This window comes from Sturnira hondurensis, unplaced genomic scaffold, assembly GCF_014824575.4.
Source record: "Sturnira hondurensis isolate 20B ecotype Veracruz unplaced genomic scaffold, ASM1482457v3 Scaffold0017436, whole genome shotgun sequence".
Lineage (NCBI taxonomy): Eukaryota > Metazoa > Chordata > Mammalia > Chiroptera > Phyllostomidae > Sturnira > Sturnira hondurensis.
The window spans coordinates 5,076,075-5,098,030 of NW_028090067.1; the positions used below are offsets into that span (position 1 = coordinate 5,076,075).

A 21,956-nucleotide genomic window follows, 5' to 3' on the forward strand; every position below is an offset into this window, starting at 1 on the left:
TGTTCTAGTGAACATTTTAGGGCTCTGATCCTGCTATGGAACAGGCAAGAACAACCCGAAAGATGGCACAAGAAGAACTCAAAGTCCAAGAGCCAATAACTCTCAGCGACCAAGAAATTGCCAGCCTCTCAGAAGCACAATTGAGGACACTATTTATCAGGATGCTCACAGAACTGGTAGATTATAGTCACAAATTAGAGGAACAAAGTCACAAATTAGAGGAATATATGGCTAAAGTAATTGAAATGAAGGGAGATGCACAGGAAACCAATAGCGATGGAAAGGAAAATGGGACTCAGATCAATGGAATGGACCAGAAGGAAGAACAAAACATCCCACCAGAAAGGAATGAAGAAATGAGAATTCAAAAAAATGAGGAGAGGCTTAGGAACCTCCAGGACATCTTTAAACGTTCCAACATCCGAATTATAGGGGTACCAGAAGGGGGAAAGAAACAGCCACCAGTGGAAAACATATTTGAACAAATAATCAGGGATCTGTTTTTAAGGCACTTCGCAAAAAGCGCGGGTTGGGGATGACAGTGGTCTGGTCTCTGTCTGGTTGTTCGGGTTGGAGAATTGGCTTTTTCTTTAGTTATTTGGCTGCTCCTGTTTGTGTTCCCTTTTCTAAGTTCCTGCTAGGTATCTCTGATCAAATGGTGGAAAACATAGTCCTTGTGAACTCATTTTATTTAAGACCGTTTTATTTCCTTTACGTGGATTCCCTTTTGCATTTTGGAGACAACCCAATATAGAGGAAGGCAAATAGCTTTGAAGTTCGTCCTGGAATTGAATCCTGGCTCTTGCACTTAGCAGTTGTGTGAGCTTGCACAAGTTTCTTACCTTTTCTGTGCCTCATTTAGTTAATTCATCTGTGAAATAAGAAAAATGACACTGTCTTCAAATTGTTTTAAGGATTAATAATAATATATAAAGCTCTCAGCATTAGTACTCGGTAAACAGAAGCAGCTGCTGTCATCTTTGAAACATACTTGCTCATTCTGGCTTTGGGGTATTTGTTCTTTGTTCTCTTCCATTTTGCAGTTCCTGATTTCTTTTTCTTTTTAAAAATATCTCATTGATTGTGCTGTTACAGTTGTCCTAATGTTCCCTCTTTGACCCTCCCACCCAGCACCCCCTACTCCCCTTAGGCAGCACCCCACCCCCATCCCTCACCTTTGTTCATGTCCATGGGTCATGCATGTAAGTTCTTTGGCTACTCCATTTCCTATATTGTATTTTACATCCCCATGGCTGTTCTGTGACTACCAATTTGTACTTCTTTTTCTTTATCGTTCAAGTACATTTGTCTCCATTTCCCCACTACCACTCCCCCTCACCCACACATTCCAGCCTCTCACCTGTGATCCTACCCCCTTTGGCTTTGTCCATGTGTCCTTTATACATGTTCCTTGAAAACCCTTCCCTTATTTCCCCCCATTATCCCTACCATGCCACCGCCCCCCCCCCCCATTTACTGTCAGTTTGTTCTTTATTTCAATGTCTCTGTTTATACTTTGCTTGCTTTTTTGTTTTGTTGATTAGGTTCCCGTTAAAGGTGAGATGTATGGTATTTGTCTTTCACTGCCTGGCTTATTTCACTAGCATAATGCTCTCCAGTTCCATCTATGCTGTCATGAAGGGCAGGAGCTCCTTTCTTACTGCTGTATAAAATTCCATTGTGTAAATGTACCATATTTTTGTATCCACTCATTTGTGGATGAGCACTTAGGTTGCTTCCAGCACTGGGCTATTGTAAATTGTGCTGCTATGAACATTGGGGTGCATAGGTTCTTTTGGATTGATGTTTCAGGGTTCTTATGGTATAATCCCAGCAGTGGAATTGCTAGGTCAAAAGGCAGTTCCATTTTTAGTTTTCTGAGGAAATTCCATAATGTTTTCCACAGTGGCTGCACCAGTCTGCATTCCCACCAACAGTGCACTAGGGTTCCCTTTTCTCCACATCCTCTCCAACAATTGTTGATTTGTTTATGATGGCCATTCTGACTGGTGTGAAGTGGTATCTCATTGTGGTTTTAATTTGCATCTCTCTGATGGCTGGTGATGCTGAGCATGCTTTCATATGTCTCTGGAACTTCTGTATGTCCTCTTTGGAGAAGTGTCTGTTCAGATCCTTTGCCCGTTTTTTAACTGGGTTGTCTTCATGGAGTGGAGACATGTGGGTTCTTTATCTATTTTGGAGGTCAAACCCTTGTCGGAGGTATCATTTGCAAATATATTTTCCCATGTGCTTGGTTCTCTTTTCATTTTGTTGATGTTTTCTGTAGCTGTGCAGAAACGTTTGTGCTTCTTAATCCCCTCACCTCTTCACCCGTTCCCCCAAGTCCCCTTTGCATCTGGTAACCATCAAAACGCTCTCACTATCCATGATTCTATCTCTGGTTTCTTTCCCCTTCCCCGAATTTAGATCTTATCCTTTCTTTGAGGTTGAACTTCCATTAAGCTTCCTCTGTCATCTCAGTTCACACGCCTCCTTCTCTTTCCCCTTGACCCTTTGCCTCTGCCCCACACTTAGCTGTTTGTGCTGCCGTTCCCACCTTGATGTAAATGTCCCGTCTTCCTCCGTGGAACAATGCTACTCTCCTGGGCGGGGCCGCTCCCAACAGGCAACTCTCGGGACATTTTACCTGACAGTGGAAGCGTGTTCTTTAAGGTAGACACCCGCCATTTAGAGAATTACCTTTCCTTTCTGTGTCTTGTTTCAGAGTGCCTGCTCATTATCATGGTTATGAAAAATAAACCTCTGTTTCCTGAGAAGACTTGGGGTTGATCCCATAGTTTCCTACTTATATGGGTAATACTTGTAGGTTATTTGAGGAAAATGTTAAAGCAAATATTAGATTGATAAGTAGGTAATATTTATAAAACATGGAACTTACAAAAAGATGGGAAAATGTGCCTTTTGAAGGTTACATTTTCATTTTGTTGATGTTTTGAAGGTTTGTTGCCTTTGGAAGGTTACGGCACTGTATTTACTTTCATTTTTTTTCTTCCAGGATCATAAAGATGAAGTCACTTGTGTAACGTATAATTGGAATGATTGCTACATTGCCTCTGGATCTCTCAGTAGTGAAATTATTTTGCACAGTGTAACCACTAATTTATCTAGTACTCCTTTTGGTCATGGTAGTAACCAGGTACAGTATGGGTTTATTCAAAGTAAAATTGAGCCCTGAGTCAGTGTGGCTCAGTTGGTTGGAGTGTCCCATGGACTGAAAGGCTGTGAGTTCGATTGCAGGTCAGGGCACACACCTAGGTCGGCGGTTAGGGCCCTGTCAGGGCCCGTGTGACAGGCATCCAGTTTGATGTCTCTCACATCGCTGTTTCTCTCCCTCTCTCCCTCCCTTCCTCTCTCTCTAAAATCATTGAGCACTCCCCAGGGTGAAGACAGAAATAAAAAAAAAGTTGGTAAGCTAGATTTTGAACTCTTACATACAACTAGGTTTAAAGGTTTTAAAAGTCAGTATTTTACATTTATTTTTTGCTTCCTTGAAAAACTTACAGCTTGCTGTTCCTTAATGGTAGTATTTAAAAATGCTCAAATAAGCCAATTCATACTAGATTGAGTATGCTTGATTGATTGAGCTCCGCCAGGCCATTGAATATAACAAAGGCTCCTAGGTGATAACTATATATAACAAAATACAAATAGTGTTAATAGGTGAAGCCCACACATGGATATTAATCTGTCTGTGACGTTACATTTATTAGAAGTGTTGCATAGCTCAAACTGTGTAAGCAACAAGATGGATACTTATGTTGAAAAATACTCTGGTGGATGTGTGATAGATAATTGAGTGTGTTTAGGCACAGGGTAAATGGAGTTTGGTTTTTTGTTTCTTTATGTATATGATAGATAATGTCAAAGCTCATTCATGTATTTCAGGTTAATACAGAAGTACATGGGGAAACTTTATAAAGGAAGATTAGCCACAACTTTTTCTTTCTAAAAATTAGTCTATGAAATTCTTAAAAGAATACCTTTAGTTTCTTAAGAAATCTAATTTTTGGCTAACTTTCCATGAAATTATCCACAGAAATTTCCAATGAGGTACAGCTTCTTCACTCTTTCCTTATAATCACTCTGGCCATAATTATTATGAGATAAAAGATGAGAGCACCTCACTCTTGAAAAGCAATTTTAAAATTGTTATTTGAATGGTACCTATTTAGTGTGTAATAAAAATTTAATGGATATTGAAAATGTATAGAAACAATGTCTTTTCTCAAGGTCATATGTATTGGGGAATAAAAGAGAGATGCATATGAATGAGAATATGGGTGACTGATATAATCACCTTATGGTGATTCAGAACAGTGAGAGAAAGTTACCTGATTGGGAATAAACTCCGGGAATTGAAGAAGGGGATTTCCGCTGGGTATAAGGCCTAATTTGTGTGTGTTTTATTTTTGCCACAATGTGAATGGGCCCCTTTGCCAGTCACTTGATTCTGACTAGTACACTAGGGTTAACTCTTGCATGGCCACACTCTGGTTGGAACCGAGTGTGGTTTTCTTTGTCCTCAGCCGTTGTCCAGCTTTGTGCCTCACGTGGAAAAGATCCTCAGCAAATGGGAGAATGCCTGAACACATTTAGAGACTACAGAGGTTCCAATAGGCTAATACAGAACTTTGGGGGAGGGATATTTTATACGGAGGAAGCCACATGGGGATTTATATATGGCCAATGTGAGAACAGGTTGGAGAGGTACACCTGAACCTGGTGTTGATGTGTGGGACTTTGAATACTGGACCATTAAAAATAATTGTAAGATTTCAAATATATTAAATATTTCTTTCTCTTTTTAAAAAAGATTTAATTGATTAATTTTTTAGAGAGAGGAGGTTAGAGAGAAAGGGAGGGAGAGAGACATCAATGTGTGGTTGCCTCTCGTGCACCCCCTACTGGAGACCTGGCCTGCAACCTAAGCATGAGCCCTAGAGTGGGAATTGAGCCAGTGACCCTTTGATTTGCAGGCTGGCACTCAGTCACTGAGCCACACCAGCCAGGGCTAAATATTTATTTCTTAAATTTAAATAACATTCATAAAAATTTCAGGCCTGTCCAAAAATTGACATAATTTGATTTGAATACATTCAGCTCAGTTTCTCTGTTGTTCAGTTTTACCATAGATAGTGTATTCCTGGAAAAAACTAGGGTAGGTAGGGCACATGTAACAATTAATTTAAAAATTTCTGTTTTTGTTTATATGAACAACCAATTTGAAATCTTTAAAATTTTTCAAATTGATTTCTTAGCAAAAGTGAAAAAAATAATGAAGTCTTACTGAATCTGCATTTTACTGGAGTTCGTATTAGAAATGAGATTGCCTGAGTATATTTAGAAGCTGCCTTTGAAGTGTATGAGCTGGATTGAAGCTGGTAGTGGTATGTGGATCACGGCGCATTTCTGCAGGGGAAGAGCTGCGCTGCCTCTGCACAGCTGCCAGGCCTGACAGGCTTCTTAGATTATAATTGCGTGTCGCTATTTGGCAAGTTCAGCAACTTACGCTCACAGATAGGTTGCCATGTGTTGCCTTTTCAAACTGTGGCCTTATTTAAAGTTGTTAAAAATTGGGTCCGTTTTATTGATTATGTAGATTTTAAAAAATATCCCCTAAAATGTTAAATAGTTTTTCTCTATTGGGAAGAGTGTGGGATTATGGATGGGTTTTTTGTTTGTTTTGTTTTGTTTTACTCTTTCAAATATTTATAGGAGGGATGAGCAAACTATGACCCATGGGTTGGCTTTATTTTTGTAAATAAAGTTTTATTGAAACACAGCCATGCTCATTTATGTGTCGTTTACAAATGCTTTTGCAGTACAACACTTGAAATATTTACTATCTGTCCCTTTAAGAAGAATTTTGCCAATCCTGAATCACACTAAGTGATGTATTTTTTATATTTAGAAACAACCGCTGTCCTCCCTCCGCAAGCACCCATGTTCTTACATGATGTATTGTGAGAAAAAATAGCATTGCTGCTTAAAATATTAGGATTTTCATAAGCTTCTTGGCACTATTTTTCTTAGAAATAGCTTTCATATGGAACAAGATAAAAGCTTAATAAGCGCTGCTGATATAAAATTAATGGATACTTATTTTAAATAGAATTTAGTAGATTAATACTTTGTTTATCCAGGATTATTTAGTATTCTCAATGATATTCTAAAGAGATGATAATTTATTTGATGTAGAAAGTTCAGAAATGAGTATCTGTGATCAAAGAGACCCAGGGGAGGCATTTAAAGGAATGAGTGTGGTTCCCTAAGAGTCTTTTAAAACACGCGTGTGCAAGGTGATGATATGATGATGTGGACAGCAATGAAGATGGGGGTCCTGGGCTTGTGGAAACTGTTGGGATAGGTATTGCGTTCCCGGGTCTGGGCAGATGTGCTGTTTAATCCTCAAAACAACCTTTAGAGGCAAGTGAGTGTTTTCTGTTTTGTAGGTGAAAACACTGAGGCTTGGAGATGAAGTAATTTATCCAAACTGTAGGGAGTTTGGTTGAGCTTCCACTCAAACTCACGTTTATCTGAGGGGAAGATTTATGGTTATCTTTAGTCTTTTTTTGTTCCTTAATAGGTTGCCATTTAGGTCCACTAAATTTGGAGCAATATATGGAATTTAGGTTTTGACTTCATCAAGAACTGTGTTTTTAACTCTTTGTAAAGTTTTATAAAAGCAGTAAGTTCCCTGAGCCTTGTATGTACAGGCAGATAATGGATGGCCATATTTGAAGGATATTTGAGCAAATTGCTGCTGTGGCTGAGATTGAACATGATGAACTTTAAGAATCTCTGGGGTCTATTTATTTATTTATTTGTGGCATAGTTTTGTGTTTTGGGGTTTTATTAAGTTCTTCCTGTACGTTTAATTCAAATTTATTGTTTTGCCTTGTGTTTTGATAGGTTGATATATAACTACAAACATTATAATTTACTAAGAGCTCTGTGTCTTTCATATTTAAGGTCCATGTAGTTTATTTTTTCTTGAGTGCGGGCCAGAGGAGAGATTTATCCATTCATATGGATATACTTTTCCTCAACAGCGATGGGAAATATATACCAACATTTTTCCTTTGTACTTTAGCCATATGCAAAGGAGCCAAATTTAGTAGGTAACCATAGTAATGACCATATCTTTCCTTATGTATCTGGTAACAAATAATCCTTTTTGTTTCCTTAGGTAGATTTTGTTTTGTGTTTTTCCTAAATATTTTTGTTGTTGAGGGCTAATATATATTATTTGCAAACATTTTAGCAGTAAGTAGACTATGAGTTTTAATATCTAAAATCCCGTGGTTTCAAATCCTTTTGGAGCATGAAAGATTAAAGTAGATGGAGCAGACAGAAACTCAGTTTGACTTTTGTTCTGTGCCGTTTCTTCTGGGGCGACGTGTGAGGCGCACACCTGCCTACGGAGCCTGCTCGCTGCTTGACTCAGGACTTTCTGAGGGTGTCTTACAACCAGTTCCCCCCTCTTGTGGCTTGTACTTAATTTCTACACTTACATTGCTGTTCCTTCACAGGGAAAAATTAGCTTTCATATACAATACTTAATTCTTAGCACAATAAATATGAGCATAAGTTTGAAAGCAACATTTTAGTAAAGGTAGATAAAATTCAGTTAGTGTTAAGGCAGGACCTGTTCACTCCAACTGGATCTTTAGTTGGGTTCAGCTGGATCAAACTCTAGAAAGGGAATGGCGTGTCTCCACTGCCCGCAGGGGCAAGTGGTTAAAAGCTTGCCTTGCCCTCAGGCTGATGCTTTTGAAGAATGGGCATATCCATCCCCCGTCTGGAGTATTGACAGTTCCTCCTGTGTGGTTTAGTGAATTTTTTATTATGCTGCAGGTGTTGGATTGCCAGCACAGCAGACGCTCAGATGCAAATATACAAAATGTGTGTAAAATGCAGATACTGCTTTTTCCTCCTTTCTTGTGTTTTGGCTGTGACTGGGCCTTTTATTTATGGTGGATGTTCTAGCCTCGATGAGGTGATGTCGTTAATCTTGTATTATATTTTTCCTTTGGAAAAAGAGAGGAGATGGAGGTAGCTTTACTCCAACTTAGTAGAATCATGACATTCAATTAGTAGAATATTGGTATGTCTTAGGGTCATCTTGTGTAGCTCACTAAATAATTTTTCGGTGTTATGATTGAAACCTGTTCCTGGACAGAAGTTTTAAACAGAATTCCTGAATCTGGTGTGAATGTTGTGTTTGTGGTTGGTCATCATCTATAGAGTTTAAATAAAATGTTTTTATGAATGCTTGCAATTACACAAAATTGATTCTCATTTTTATAGCCTGTTCGGCACTTGAAGTACTCCTTATTTAAGAAATCGCTGCTGGGAAGTGTTTCGGATAATGGAGTAGTAACTCTCTGGGATGTGAATAATCAGAGTCCCTACCACAACTTTGATGGTACACACAAGGCTCCAGCCTCCGGCATCTGCTTTTCTCCTGTCAATGAACTGTTATTTGTGACCATAGGCTTGGATAAGAGAATCATTCTCTATGACACTTCAAGTAAGAAGTAAGTGTGACATTTCTTAATTTAGTAACAATTAACGATCTCATTAGCGGACGGATTTGTGATTTGTGTAGACCTCCGATTAATGTTCAGGAGCTCTAAAATTTGTGTACTTGATGTCTGGTGAAGTAGATTTTTCTCTTTTTCTTCCCTTGCAGAAAAAAGTAGATGAGGCGTGGGTAGTCTTTAGAGTATTTCTGGATCATGAACTTTGAAGGGTAGCCTGCTAATTATTTCACATTTTTATTTTAGCACACATGCATGTTATTCTTTTACAAAATACAACTAAATGTGTATGTTTTTAAAGCAGTATGGTTCATTTGCTTTGCAATTGATTCCGTATCTAAAGCAGGATGTCTAAATTATTGATACCGACATTTTGGGTTGGATAATTCCTGGTTGTGAAGGGCTGTCCTGGGCACTGCGAGACGGTCGGCGGCATCCCTGGCCTCCAGGCCACGAGATGCCTGTAGCACTTGCCCTGTTGTGACATTGTAACTACCTCCTGTTGAGAACCACTGATCCAGAGCTAACAGGCCCATAGTCTGAGTATCTGGGTCTACTGTGCCTTCTTGTCCTTTGAGTTATAAGAATGCTTGGTTTCCTTTAAAAAAAAAAAAGCTGCAAGAATGCTGCAGGTGTATTTGAGATATCTGAAGATCCTGTAGCCCTTATTAAAGTTTACTATTGCTTATGTCACATTCTTTTTTTTTTTACTCTTTTTTTGAACTGAGAGACCTGAGTTGGTAAACCATTTCTTATCCCAGACGCTCCAACAGAGAGCTCAGTGTTGGCAGATCAGTATTCATATTTCGATATCAGCTTCCTGAGCATCACGCCCCATGGGTTCTGTTGGCTTTTTGGTCGAGACATGCGCAGCCGAGAGCAGAGTGCCAGCTGCTCCCTGCGCAAGGTCACGCACAGTCCTCTTGAGGCTTAAGCAGGTCAATAAATGGCAAGGGGATCCTGGGAGCCTCCTGAATTCTGTGGCCAGAGTCCTTTTTTTGTTGAGCAGCACCCGGGAGTTCTGTCACACTCACTGCAGTAATTCCGCAAAGAAGCAGGTACCGCTTCTAGATGATGTAGAGCGTGTGCCTCTGAGGAGGGAATCGAAAAGTAGGATTGAGTGTTCCGTTCCTTTAGGTGCCACTGCACTGGAAACGTCTCAGAGCCTGTACTTCTCAGTTTCTGCTTTAAGTAGGTATGCGGGGTGTATGTGTTGTTTGCCAAATTCTAAGTAAGTTTGGTTTTGGCCTACAGTTATTCGTGTGTCACCTAAGCTTACACACCTGTGCACACTCCCAGACTTGTTCTCCTTTCCAAAGGCTCGTGAAAACCCTAGTAGCTGACGCTCCTCTGACTGCAGTAGATTTCATGCCTGATGGAGCGGCTTTGGCCATTGGATCCTCCCGCGGGAAGATATATCAGTATGATTTAAGGATGTTGAAATCACCGGTTAAAACCATCAGTGCTCACAAGACATCTGTGCGGTGTATAATATTTCAGTATCCCACTGCTGTTTCTAAGGTAAAATATCTTCTTTTTGAATTTTTGATTTTACTGAATAAATCAAGCTCAGAATATGAAAATTTTATGTTGTCAATTGAACAGTGCAGTTTTGCTTCATAATTATTTTTATATAAAAGCACTTAATATAATTTTAATACAGTCATTTGATACTTGGTTTTAAAACTATTTTATTAATTTCACACTTAATTCTCATATTTCCCTCTTCACATTTTAAAAGGCTTTTGTGTTCAGAGGGAAACTCTCAGATTCACCAGCAAGCTTAAAATTTGTAAGGAAAAATATATACATATTTTTAATCTAATAGGGAATTGATAAAATATTAATAAGAGTAGAGAACATTAGAAACCTGACCTTTTAAATATTCCATTACATTTTAGTCAGGTTTAAATAAGGGCTGTTCAAATAAGCCCTCAGCTGTGAACAAGCGAACCGTGCCTGTGAGCGCTACCAGCGGTGGGGTGCAGAGTTCTGGGGGTGTCAGAGAAGCCGCTTCCGTTGCCGCAGTCCTGCCGCAGCCCACGACGGCCGCGGGGAAAGGAGCCGGCGCTGCCCAGGACAGAGCGGGTAAGTGCTGCGGCCGGGCGGTGCTTGGAGTGCGCCGCCCCGACCCCGATGTACGTGATTGCCCATTCTTCAGGAGCCTAGAGCTTACGTTCACTGGCGTATTTAGGTGAGGGTATTAGTAGACACCACTGACGAAGTGAAAATTTTAACTACAGCGGTGTATTTCTTAAAAAAGTAATGAAAATTAATTTTTTAAAATTAATTAATTTTAAAATTAATGAAAATTCAGTCTATTTAGCTGAACTTCTATTTTAAAAAATATCTTAAAAAATTGAATAATGTCAACTCAGAAATTTTTCATTGTTAATGTTCCCAGGCTTGATGACTTTCCATTGTGTCTTCAGATCAACCAGTATGGAATGAAACTTGGATGGCGTCATGATAGGATCTTTTTTTAAAGCTATTAATGGCTCCTTTTATGTCATCTTTCAGAATAAAAAATAAGTCACATGGTGAAATGAATGTGTTTAAGTATTAAATAGTGCCTGGCACATACTGAGCAGCGTACTAGTTTGTTAAATAAAAATAAAGGAAAACGTTGCAATTGTAAATAATTTTTTCTACTCTACAATCAGATTGATGAAACATTTCTTAAAGAAGAATTCATTTAGACATTGTGAAGGTATAACATGGTGGTGCGCTCCCCCATGCCCCCTGTAGGATATATGCTTTGCCCACAATGAAGATCGTATTTCCTGAGTTCCTGAAAACCTGGTTTTTATTTTAAGAAATAGGTTAAACTGCCCACCTGCAACAGATAATCTTAAAAGCCTCTATGGTGTATATGCCAGTGTGTTTTCAACATATTCTCATTAGAAATGGACGTGTGCATCCATGTGTATTAATTAATTTTTAGGACAAGACCTTGACTTGGACGGATGTATTGGTGGTGCCTCTTCAGTCCGACTTGACTATTTCCAAGTATTAGCAAAGCTTTAATTTGTTAGTGTTCATAGTGGGGAATAGTTTTTTTTAAGGTGGTAAGTATAAATTTTCTGTGAATAACTATATCATACTTAAGTAAAAATTATTATATATTATGCAGAAAAATAATTAGGTCTTTATTTAAAAACTCCTAGAAATAAATGCTGTTGCTATCTGCTTAAGAGAAAAAATTCTTTTTCTTTTTGAAAATAACTTTGAGTAACGTTTGCCAGAAATGTTGAATTAACTATATGAAAATTGCCACTATTTCAAAATCTATTTTATTATTAATTTTATGCATAATTTTCAAAAATTAAAGATTTTCTCATTTCCTGTAAATTTTCTGAAGCCTATTTATTCATTTAGTTTTTAATGAGGAGACTCTGTAACAACAACAACATTAATTAGAAAATGAAAGACTGGGCTTGCAGGGTCACTGATTAACGACACTCCACCCATTGGCAAAGTTTCTGGTAAAATGAAAGTTTGCTCTGTAACCATATTTAGAAATTGTGTTTATTTTATTTTGAAATAATTGCAAGATTACAGAAAAGTTTCAGTAATATTACAAAGAACCTCTGAGCTCCACTATCTAGAAGATGGACCATTTTATAAATTTGCCACATTTGCTTCGAAATTTTCTCTCAGATGCACACACATGTACAATTTTCCTCTCTGAAACACCGAGAGTATATTAGGTTTAAGTCTCAGGTCTGTCATTTCTTTCCCAGATGACTTTGGGCAGTTTTCTTAACCATTCTCAGTCTCTTTTTTCTCCTCCACAGATAATATTTAACTTTTAGGGTTATTGTGAAATCAGAGAAAATGTACCAAGAGTGCCTGGCGCATGGTGGGCATTCAGTAATTATGGTGTGATGATAATATCGTCATCATGATCATTGTCATTACTGTTATTATTTTAAGCTACTTGTAAGATAAATCCAAAGTTTGGGAAAAGAGTCCATGCTGCTTGCCCTGAAGGGGTCTGATTTAGTTATTGGAAACAGCCTCTGCAGGCTTGTTGCTCCTGCTTGCTTTCGGTAGGAAGCAGCCTGCCTCTTTATGGATGACTAGGTACTAGTCTCTCTGAATTTGGTATTCTGGTTTCTTTCCTCTTAGTAAATTACTATGAGGTTAGTGAAGTCATCTGAGGTTGAAAACGCCGAGAGCAGTGTTAACAGCTCCTGCTGTTAGTGAAAAAAAGACAGAAGAGGGAAAAGTGCCTGTCCACTGCAAGTTGGGGGAAGGACTAACATGGCTTGAGTCCCGTTGTGTTGGGCATTGTGCTGTGTGTGCCTCACAGACTTTCTTATGATGGCCTTTGTAGATGATCGTACGAGTCGGTAACAAAACCATGCTCAGAATATTTTGTTTAAGACAAAAGCAAAGTATTTACATTATTTTAGAAAACTGTCAAGCAAAATGGCTACAATAAGGTGGTGTTGTATCAGTAAATAAGTTATTTGATTTTGGGGTAGCACTTTATCCCATGAAAATGATGGTTACCTGAGCTGTTTTTAAATTGTGCTTTTTCTCCTGATACAGTCATAATATTACCAGTAATATGGTAATACATGTTTATCTGTTTATTGACAAAATCATATATTTATTCTGTTTAAATTATTTTTTAAATTATATTTACTGGGCTGACATTGCGTAGTAAAATTATATAGGTTTCAAGTGTACAATATTGCGATGCGTTATTTGTATATTGCGTTGTGTGTTTATACACAAAGTCGTATCTCCTTTGGTCACTGTGTATTTGAACGGCTTTGCCCTTGACTGCCCTGTCCCCTCCTCCAGCCCCTTTGTCTGGTAGCCGCTGTGCTATTGTCTGTGTCTGTGAGTTTTTATTTGTTCATTTGTTGCTTTCAGTTTTATATTTTAAAACCTAGTTTCTGCTGATAGATTTATTTAGATTTAACAAGACATTTTTATTTCTAATTCCTATAAGGTTTGCCTCGAAGCATCAACACAGACAGCGGAAAAAGTCAAGATTTCTCCAGTTTTGACGATAGTAGAACAAGTAGTTTAGGTGACATGTTCTCACCTATCAGAGATGGTAAGTCTCTTTAGATCAGTGGATCACGTTCTCTTGCTGGTAGTCACTACATTTTTATTCTGGCTGGAAGACGTGGGTGATAGCTACAGTTTAACTGTGGGCATGATAATTGTCTTAATCCCTGATGTCTTAAATGTTATCATTCCAGAATATATGCTGGTAATTTTCACATGGGGAGTTTGCAAAAAGATTCCAAGTGAGCATTTTAATTTCCACAGAAATTTCTTTTTTTTTTAATTTAACTTTTGTTCAAGTACAGTTTTCTTTCTTGTATTCCCAGCCCTGCCCCCCCCATGCTCCCCACCCCCCTCCCATCTCCGCCCCCTGTCTTAGTTATTGTCCATGTGTCCTTCATACTTATTCATGTGAGTCCATCCCCTTTTACTCTGTGCTTCTCTCCCCTCTACCCTCTGGACCCTGTCAGCACGTTCTGTATTTCAGTGTCTTTGGATACATTTTGCTTGCTTGTTTGTTTTGTTGTTTAGATTCCTGTTAAAGGTGATATCATATGGTATTTGTCTTTCACTGCCTGGCTTATTTCGCTCAGCATAATGCTTTCCAGCTCCATCCATGATGTTGCAAAGGGTAGGAGCTCCTTCTTCCTTTCTGCAGCATAGAATTCCATTGTGTAAATGTACCATAGTTTTTTGATCCAGTCATTGACCAATGGGCATTTAGGTTGCTTCCAACTCTTGGCTATCATAAATTGTGCTGCTCTGAACATCGGGGTGCATAGGTTCTTTTGGATTGGTGTCTCAGGGTTCTTAGGATATACTCCTAGCAGTAGAATTGCTGGGTCAAAAGGCACGTCCATTTTTAGTTTTCTTAGAAAATTCCATACTGCTTTCCATAGTGGTTGTACCAGTCTGCAGTCCCACCATAATTTCCACAGAAATTTCTTAAAGGAAGTTTGCCCTCCACAAGCAATCTTGTATTTACTTCTAAGTAAATCTGTAAAATCTGGGATATTGATAGATAAAAGATATCTTTCTAATTAAAAAAAAATGCTTCTGTGATTATTAGTACTTAATTGGTATTTATTAAATGTTTTCATGGAGAAATATGGCTGGGTGATACTTTGCCTCATCTTTTTTTATACCAGGGGTGTCAAACTCAGTTTCACCGGGAGCCACATCAGCCTCATAGTTGCCTTCAAGGGGCCAAAATAATTTTAGGACTGTATAAGTGTAACTACTCCTTAACCATTAAGGAGTTGAAATTAATTTGGCCCTTTGAAGGCAACTGTGAGGCTAATGTGGCCCCTGGTGAAAATGAGTTTGACACCCCTGTTTACACTTTGTATGAAAGAAACTATCACACACACATGTACACACCCCCACTGCTAGTAGGTGTTGCCATTGAAAAGAAAAAAAAACCAAAGAGCAAAAATCTTTGCCAGCTTGATGAATAGAAACATTATTTATCATTCTTTGGCTGTTTTTTTGGTACTGATGTTCATCCTTAATGGGATAGTTTCACTGCTAATAGTGTTGTCAACAATATGGGTCAATTTCTAGAGGGTAATTTGGCAGGCTTAAATTTTGGCCTATTAATTCCATTTCTGTAAATTAATCTAAGAAAATTTACCCACAAATATTTCCATGTTTACTATTTATATATAATAGTTAAAAACTGGAATGAACTTAATAGTAGTAGGATGTTTAAATTGTTACATGTGCTTGTGATCTTTATATAATTTTTTATTTCAAAATAGTCTATTTTCCAAATTTTCTGCAATTAATTTCATAATCAGAAATAATCAATAAAAATATGATTGTATAGAATTATTGTCTTCCTGCGAATATTTCAATTGCAGGTCAGATTCCTTTATCTTCCTTCCACCTAGTGAAAGAGAGGAGGATCCCTTTCTTTCGGGACGAAGAGAGGTCAGACGGCGTAGAGAGTAGAGAGGACGCAGATGAAGGAAGGGAAGGGGGCTTGGGCTGGAGGGAGACAGGTTCTGACGGTCACGGGAACCCTGCTAGTCAACTCTGGAATTGAAGAATGCAGGGCGGGGCTTTTGGAGGATTTTGAGTTATAAATAAAATCCTCTGCCATGGTTTTCCAGAGAAATGAGTAAAGGGAAGGAATTCCGCTTTAGTTACTTTAGCTACTTTTAAAAATATTAGAATAGGAACCATATGTCCTTCATTTCTTCCAGTTTTATGTTATTAACGAGAGGAAAACGTGGATACTAAATATAGTACAGGTTTCATTGTCAGGAGATTTGGGTTTTAATCTCAAGGATGCAGCTCTACTAGTAAAAGGCTTCATCTGTTTTGCTTCAGTTTCTTCATTTTTTAAATTATAGTACTTCTGCTTTTGTTAGGGGAGAACAGGAGAACTAATGGCTTCTAAAAGTGTGTGTGTTGTGCAGTTACTAGTATGTGTATACACCTGCAGGTACATAGTTGGATGGGTAGGACAGATGGATGATAGTCCACTAATATGCTAATTCTGTATGATAATCACTGTATTGGCCATTTAAATTTCTGGCGAATTTGACCGTTTTTCTATTCCCTAAGCAGTTTGGGGTTGTTAATTGGTAAATTAGTAATATTACAGTATTGAAATTTCTACCATTGAAATTTTAATATTAATAAATTGTGAAATATTAAATAAAACCTTATGTTTTTATAGCATCGTATTGCTTGCAAAATATTTTTATGTTATTTCCGTCGATTCTCAAAACAGTCTTGCGAGATGGTCAGGGCATTGTCTCCCTTACGTAGATGCAGAAACTGGAGCTTGATGGTGGTAAAGGTTTGTCCAAGGCCCCAGAGCTATTAAGTGAAGTAGGCAGAACCAAATGCAGATCTTGGACCTAACTGGGGTGTTTTTCTAGTATGTTTTGGTGTCTCGTTACGTGACTGTAGTATAGAATTATCTTTCTTCTTTACTGCTATGCACGAAGCTGAAAGATGAAATGGGAAGTTTACCTGAGTGCTAGCTTTTAACTTTACTCAGATTTTTCTTCAGAAGATCATTGGTCTCTGAACTCTTTCAGGAATGAATTGGAAGTCTAAATTGTTATGGTGTCTTTTTCACTATGTTAAATTTGGTTTTCTAATTTTGTTTATAGATGCTGTGGTGAACAAGGAGGGTGATGAGTCTGTGGGTAAAGGAGATGGTAAGAACTGTTGGGAAGTATTTTTATGAGAATTGTAAGTGAATTGTGTTATCTATGGCTATGTAACAAGTTACCCTGACATTTTGAATTTTTAAAAGAGCATTTATCATCGTACTTGTGGGTTAGGGATCTGAGCAAGACTTAGCTGAGTGCCTTTGGCTTTTGGTCTCTCTTGCTGCTTTAGTTGGGGTGTCCATAGAGCTGCAATCCTCGGGGCTTAACTGGGCTAAGTTGCTTCCAAGCTCATTCCTGTGGCTGCAGACACTCAGGTGGAGGCCGCAGTGTGTTTGTAACCTAACTTTTAAAGTGGTGTCTACTTTGCTGTATTCTCTTTGCTGGAAGCAAGTTTCCAGGTCCAACCGTCATTCAGTGTGGCGGGGTTACAGGAGGGCATGGATCCATGCCAGATGTCAGGGGTCATTAGGAACCTTCTTAGAGGCTGCTGGCCAGGAGATGTATATCTATGTAGATATCTATACAGATATCTACATACTTATCTCTCACATGTTTATATATAGATGTATATTATATACCACATGATTTTTATATAGATATGGAATATATACATCTTACGTGTGCTTTATATATATAATACACATATCTCACATGTTTATATAGATATGTAATATACATGCATGTATAATATAGGTAAGATTTGATGTGTGTGTTATATATAAAATACATAATACATATGCATGTGTTATATATGTAAGATATATGCAATACGTATATATATCTCTTACAGGTGTGAACCAAATGAACAATTTTCAGTTCTCAAACACTTCTACTAACTAAAACTTCCATTGTGCTTTGCAGTTTTCAAAGTAATTGTACATATACCATCTCTCTTAAGCCTTACCACTCAGGGAAGTGTGTATCATTGTTCACATTTACAGATCAGGACACAGAGAGGTTTACAATTTTTGCCCAAGAATACACTCAAATAAGGGCTAGAGCTGGCAAATGAACATGACTTCAGAATCTAAATCCCTTGTCTTTCTACCCTATTAAGCTGTCTGTCCTGTTAACAGCTTTTATTAAATATCCAAAATTGGAGAACATCATAGGCAAATGCAGTTTTTTCCTCCGCTTTTTCAGGCCTTGATTTTTTAACACAACTGAACTCCGTGTTTCCTCCAAGAAAAAATCCAGGAGCTTCAGGCACTCCAGTGTTGCATTCTAGCCCTCTTAATGTCTTCGTGGGGTCTCCGGGGAAAGAGGAAAATGAACATCATGATCTCACAGCTGAGCCTAAGAAAACGTATGTGGGAAAACAGGAACCCAAAGACCCCTTCAAACAGGTATCTCTCTGAGAAGGAGACTGATCTCACTTGTGTGTCGCCAGCAGGCGTAATGGTGAAGTTCATCACTAGGAAGCAGACAGCTGCCACTGCCTGTGTCCTGTCTGTGGACAGTGCTGTGCACTGACTAGCTAGGAAAATACCCTTCAAACTGGATGTCACAGGTTAGAAATTGAAGGATAATTTTGAAATGTCTCTGGATATGATGAAAGTAACAGCAAATGTAAACTTAAACTTACACTATTGTTTTATAAGACAAAAATCTAGGTTTGACTATTTGTATAAGAATATTTTTATACCTGAATTTTTTAGAAGTTATTTCCATTGCAGCAGAAAGCCCTGAATTGGTGGTTAAGTCATTTACCCCAAGACTTAGAGCAAATTGAATTTTTAGGATGATACTGAAAAGATACCATAATTCAAGAAGTAAAAAAATATCTTTTGACTTATTTTTCAAATATTTCTGACTAGTTATATCACATGAGAATTTGGGGTTGTTTTTTTTTTTTTTTGCTTGTGATAATTATTTTAAATGATACTAAACAGATATTTTCACAGAACTCTTTCTCGTGTTATCATTGACATTGGTTTGGGTTAGTAAACTTGATTTATTTTGCCGCTAGTCCTAGCAGTTTTTCTGCTTTCTCTATCCCTTTCTTTCTTTTCCTTTACCCGACCCTACCTGTTGGCTAAAAAGAGAAAGTTGGTACAAATCATGTGGATTATATAGGTAAAACCAGAATGTATATATTAATTGTTTATTTTAAATGTGAAGTTTGCGAAGTTGATCCCTGCTGTTGAAACTGGAAATCTAAATACCTCTCCATCATCTAACCAAACGAAAAGTCCTGAGAAATTTGAAAAGCCAGAAAAAGAAAATGAGGCACAGCTACCGTATGAACCCACAATCAATGGATCCTCAACTTCAAGTAAGTACATAAAAATTCCTAATGTTTGAAAGTGTTAAGTTAAATACTCCCCCTCTTTCACTAGAAAGGATAAATAAATGGATTGACCACAGACCAAAAATTTTAAATGTTTAAGGAGTTTAAAATGTATGACATCTTTCTAGTGTGCTTTTCATACTAGAAGATAATAAAATGTGTATGAGTGGTTAAACATAACCACATTTACTTGACACTCTTGGTGTTAATTTCATTTTTAATCTACACTGTGTCTTGATCTAGTATGATAAGATAGGAATATAGTGTAGGACTCTTGGAAAATGGATCATTAACTACCTAAAATTCTCTTTTTAAATTAAAATGAAGATTTATTTACAAAGATATTATTCCCGACTGTATTTGGTTTTTGATGTTATTTTTAATTTGTCAGTTACACTTGACATTTTATATTAGTGTATATTTCCCTATATTAAAGTCCTGTTTGTAGTGTTCCTGAGCACATTTAAAGGGACATTAGGTTCATCTATAAGAGTTATCCATACAAAACAACCCTTTGTATGGAAGCAACTCTCTTATATAGATATCTGTATTTTACCTTAAGGTTTCTGTGGACGGATTGCATTAGCTTAAACTCTAGGGCTTTGCCTCTAGCCCTCCTTTCCTCCTGTATTCCTCCTGTTTGTTTTTAATGGTCTTGGTTTATCTAGTTTCTGCTGCAGCCTGTCACATTCATCTTTTATAAGAGGAAATGGCTCAGAGATTCTTCAAGATCAGTCCCTCTCTCATATGTTGTTACTACATTAGACAGTTGGCAGTTTATGTACAGAGATAAATGACTATTAGAAGTAATGTCATAGAAAGTTTGTAAGATTTGTATTCCAAACAGTGATTTTTTCTAAATGTCACAGGCACACTGTTCTTTAACAGTTTTTCAAGTTTTTTCATGCCAAATCTTATTTAGAAATGTTTGATATCTTTTAGTCTAAATTGACCCTTAATATTTTCTTCCTATTTTCATTTTAGATCCAAAGTTAGCATCCTCTGTCACTGCCGGAGTTGCCAGTTCACTGTCAGAAAAAATAGCTGATACCATTGGAAATAATCGGCCAAATGCACCATTGACTTCCGTTCAAATCCATTTTATTCAGAACATGATACAGGAAACGCTGGATGACTTCAGGTAGTAATTGAGAGATTACTCTTTCTATCTGGGCTGTAACTGGCTTGTTTCTCATTGGGTTAAAAGTGAAAGTAGAGGTAATGCTGGTGGTTTCTACTTGCATCCAGGCTCTGGGGTCCGTAAAACCATAAGAAACATGATGAGTTTTGTTGACCTTGATGTACTGATGTTGACTATCAGCCAGGGAAAGGCACATTTACCTGGGGTGATCCTTAGATGGTTCGGCAGGGCAGTCTAGCAGGCGGGCTGCCGTTGTGGGTGTTTTTATTTTTATCATCAGAATGTGGACAGATTCTGGTAACCTCAAATAGGATTCTTATATACAGTGTTTATAGATCACCTGCCCAGTAAGCTATGTTGAATAATATAGTAGAGAAGATATCTTCTGAGAGAATTCTGAATTTTTTCCAATAGAATGCATTAAAATGTAATGCTTAATTGAAAAATGTTTACATGGATTTATTCATGTCTTCTCGTCCTTTGAATTTTGAACGTTGTTAGAATGCATTCTAGAACCTATGCTCTCAGTATATTTTGGGAGCTTGTTCAGTTATTAGAGTCTTCCATGTTTCTTTTTTCTGACTTCCAGTTAGTGTTCTAGCTCAGATTTGGGTTATCGTGAGCAAGAATGTTGGAGAAGAGGTGCAGTTTTTGTTGGTGCATGTTTCTTTTTAATGTTAAAAATACTTTGAAAAAATAATTTTAAATGTTTAACATACACATTTTTAAAGAAAAGTTGACATTTACATTGTGTCGGGTGTATGTAGCAGATACTAAGGATACAAAAATGAATGGTCTGCCCGTGGAGTCCTTGTAGTTTAATTCGGGTTGGGACGGTGTATCCTGCTGGGGAGTGTGTGTTCAATGGGTGTTGATTTATTTGTGATTAGTAAATAGGGCAGTGGTGGCAATATGATGGGCAGAGTTTGTCGGTTCATGTAACAGTAGCCAGAGCAAAGTGCGTGAACACCGCTGAAGACAGCGCACCACCCGTCAGTGTTTATCTCTCTGTTCCCTTTCTCTTCGTCCAGCTTGGCTCTGTGCTCTGTGTGAGGAAGGCCTTACGTCATCACTCCCCCTTTCGGGGCATTTTATTATTGCCTCCGTGCTCCAGAGCTCAGTCCTTCTGTCTTTTTTTCCCTTTTATCAAGTGACAATCACTTTTTTAAACCGAAGTCTTTATTGTTCATTTTTTAAACTCTGCTAGTAATTTTATTAGGTTTTAATTGTTTTTAATTGGTTATAAAGTTGCATATGTTTTGAGGGTCTGCTCCAATCCTCTTCCTTTGAGTTTTGATATTTCCTTCCTCCTTCTCTCCCTCCCTAATGTGATAAGAACACTTAACATGCGATCTATTGTTTTAATAGAGTGTGAATATTGGTACTTATAGGCACAATGTTAGAGAGCAGATCTCTTGGACTTACTCATTTTGCATAACTGAAATTTAATGATTGTCAAATACCGGCTCTCTGTTTCTCCTTCTCAGCCCCTGACAATCACAATTCTATTCTTTGTTTCCGTGAGTTTGCCTATTTTAGTTATCTCATATGGAATCATTGCCATATCGGTCCTTCTTTGACTGGCTTATTTCACTTAGCATTGTGTCATTCAGATTTCTCATGTTGTCTAGTAATCCAAAATTTTCTTTTTTCTTAAGGCTGAATAATATTCTGTTGTAGCGTATCACATTTGAAAAATTGAGTCCTGTGTACCTAGTCATAAAGAATGTGAGGTTTTTCAGGAATGCATGTATATGTCCAAATCGTAGAATTATCTGGATACGGCTGACTAGAATATGTAG

The 21,956-nt window shown here is 37.7% G+C and overlaps 1 protein-coding gene across 2 annotated transcripts in view; it reads left to right on the plus strand.

Annotated features, from left to right (window-relative positions):
* Window positions 1-21,956, plus strand: part of NEDD1 (NEDD1 gamma-tubulin ring complex targeting factor) — a 38,030-nt gene that overhangs the window by 9,947 nt on the left and 6,127 nt on the right. For both annotated transcript variants that reach the window (XM_037068080.1, XM_037068082.1), the window contains exons 5-13: window positions 3,017-3,157; window positions 8,332-8,561; window positions 9,884-10,085; window positions 10,466-10,652; window positions 13,531-13,638; window positions 16,721-16,768; window positions 17,867-18,069; window positions 18,845-18,998; window positions 19,998-20,154. In XM_037068080.1, the coding sequence (XP_036923975.1) occupies window positions 3,017-3,157; window positions 8,332-8,561; window positions 9,884-10,085; window positions 10,466-10,652; window positions 13,531-13,638; window positions 16,721-16,768; window positions 17,867-18,069; window positions 18,845-18,998; window positions 19,998-20,154 (1,430 nt within the window). The remainder of the gene's footprint in view (window positions 1-3,016; window positions 3,158-8,331; window positions 8,562-9,883; window positions 10,086-10,465; window positions 10,653-13,530; window positions 13,639-16,720; window positions 16,769-17,866; window positions 18,070-18,844; window positions 18,999-19,997; window positions 20,155-21,956) is intronic.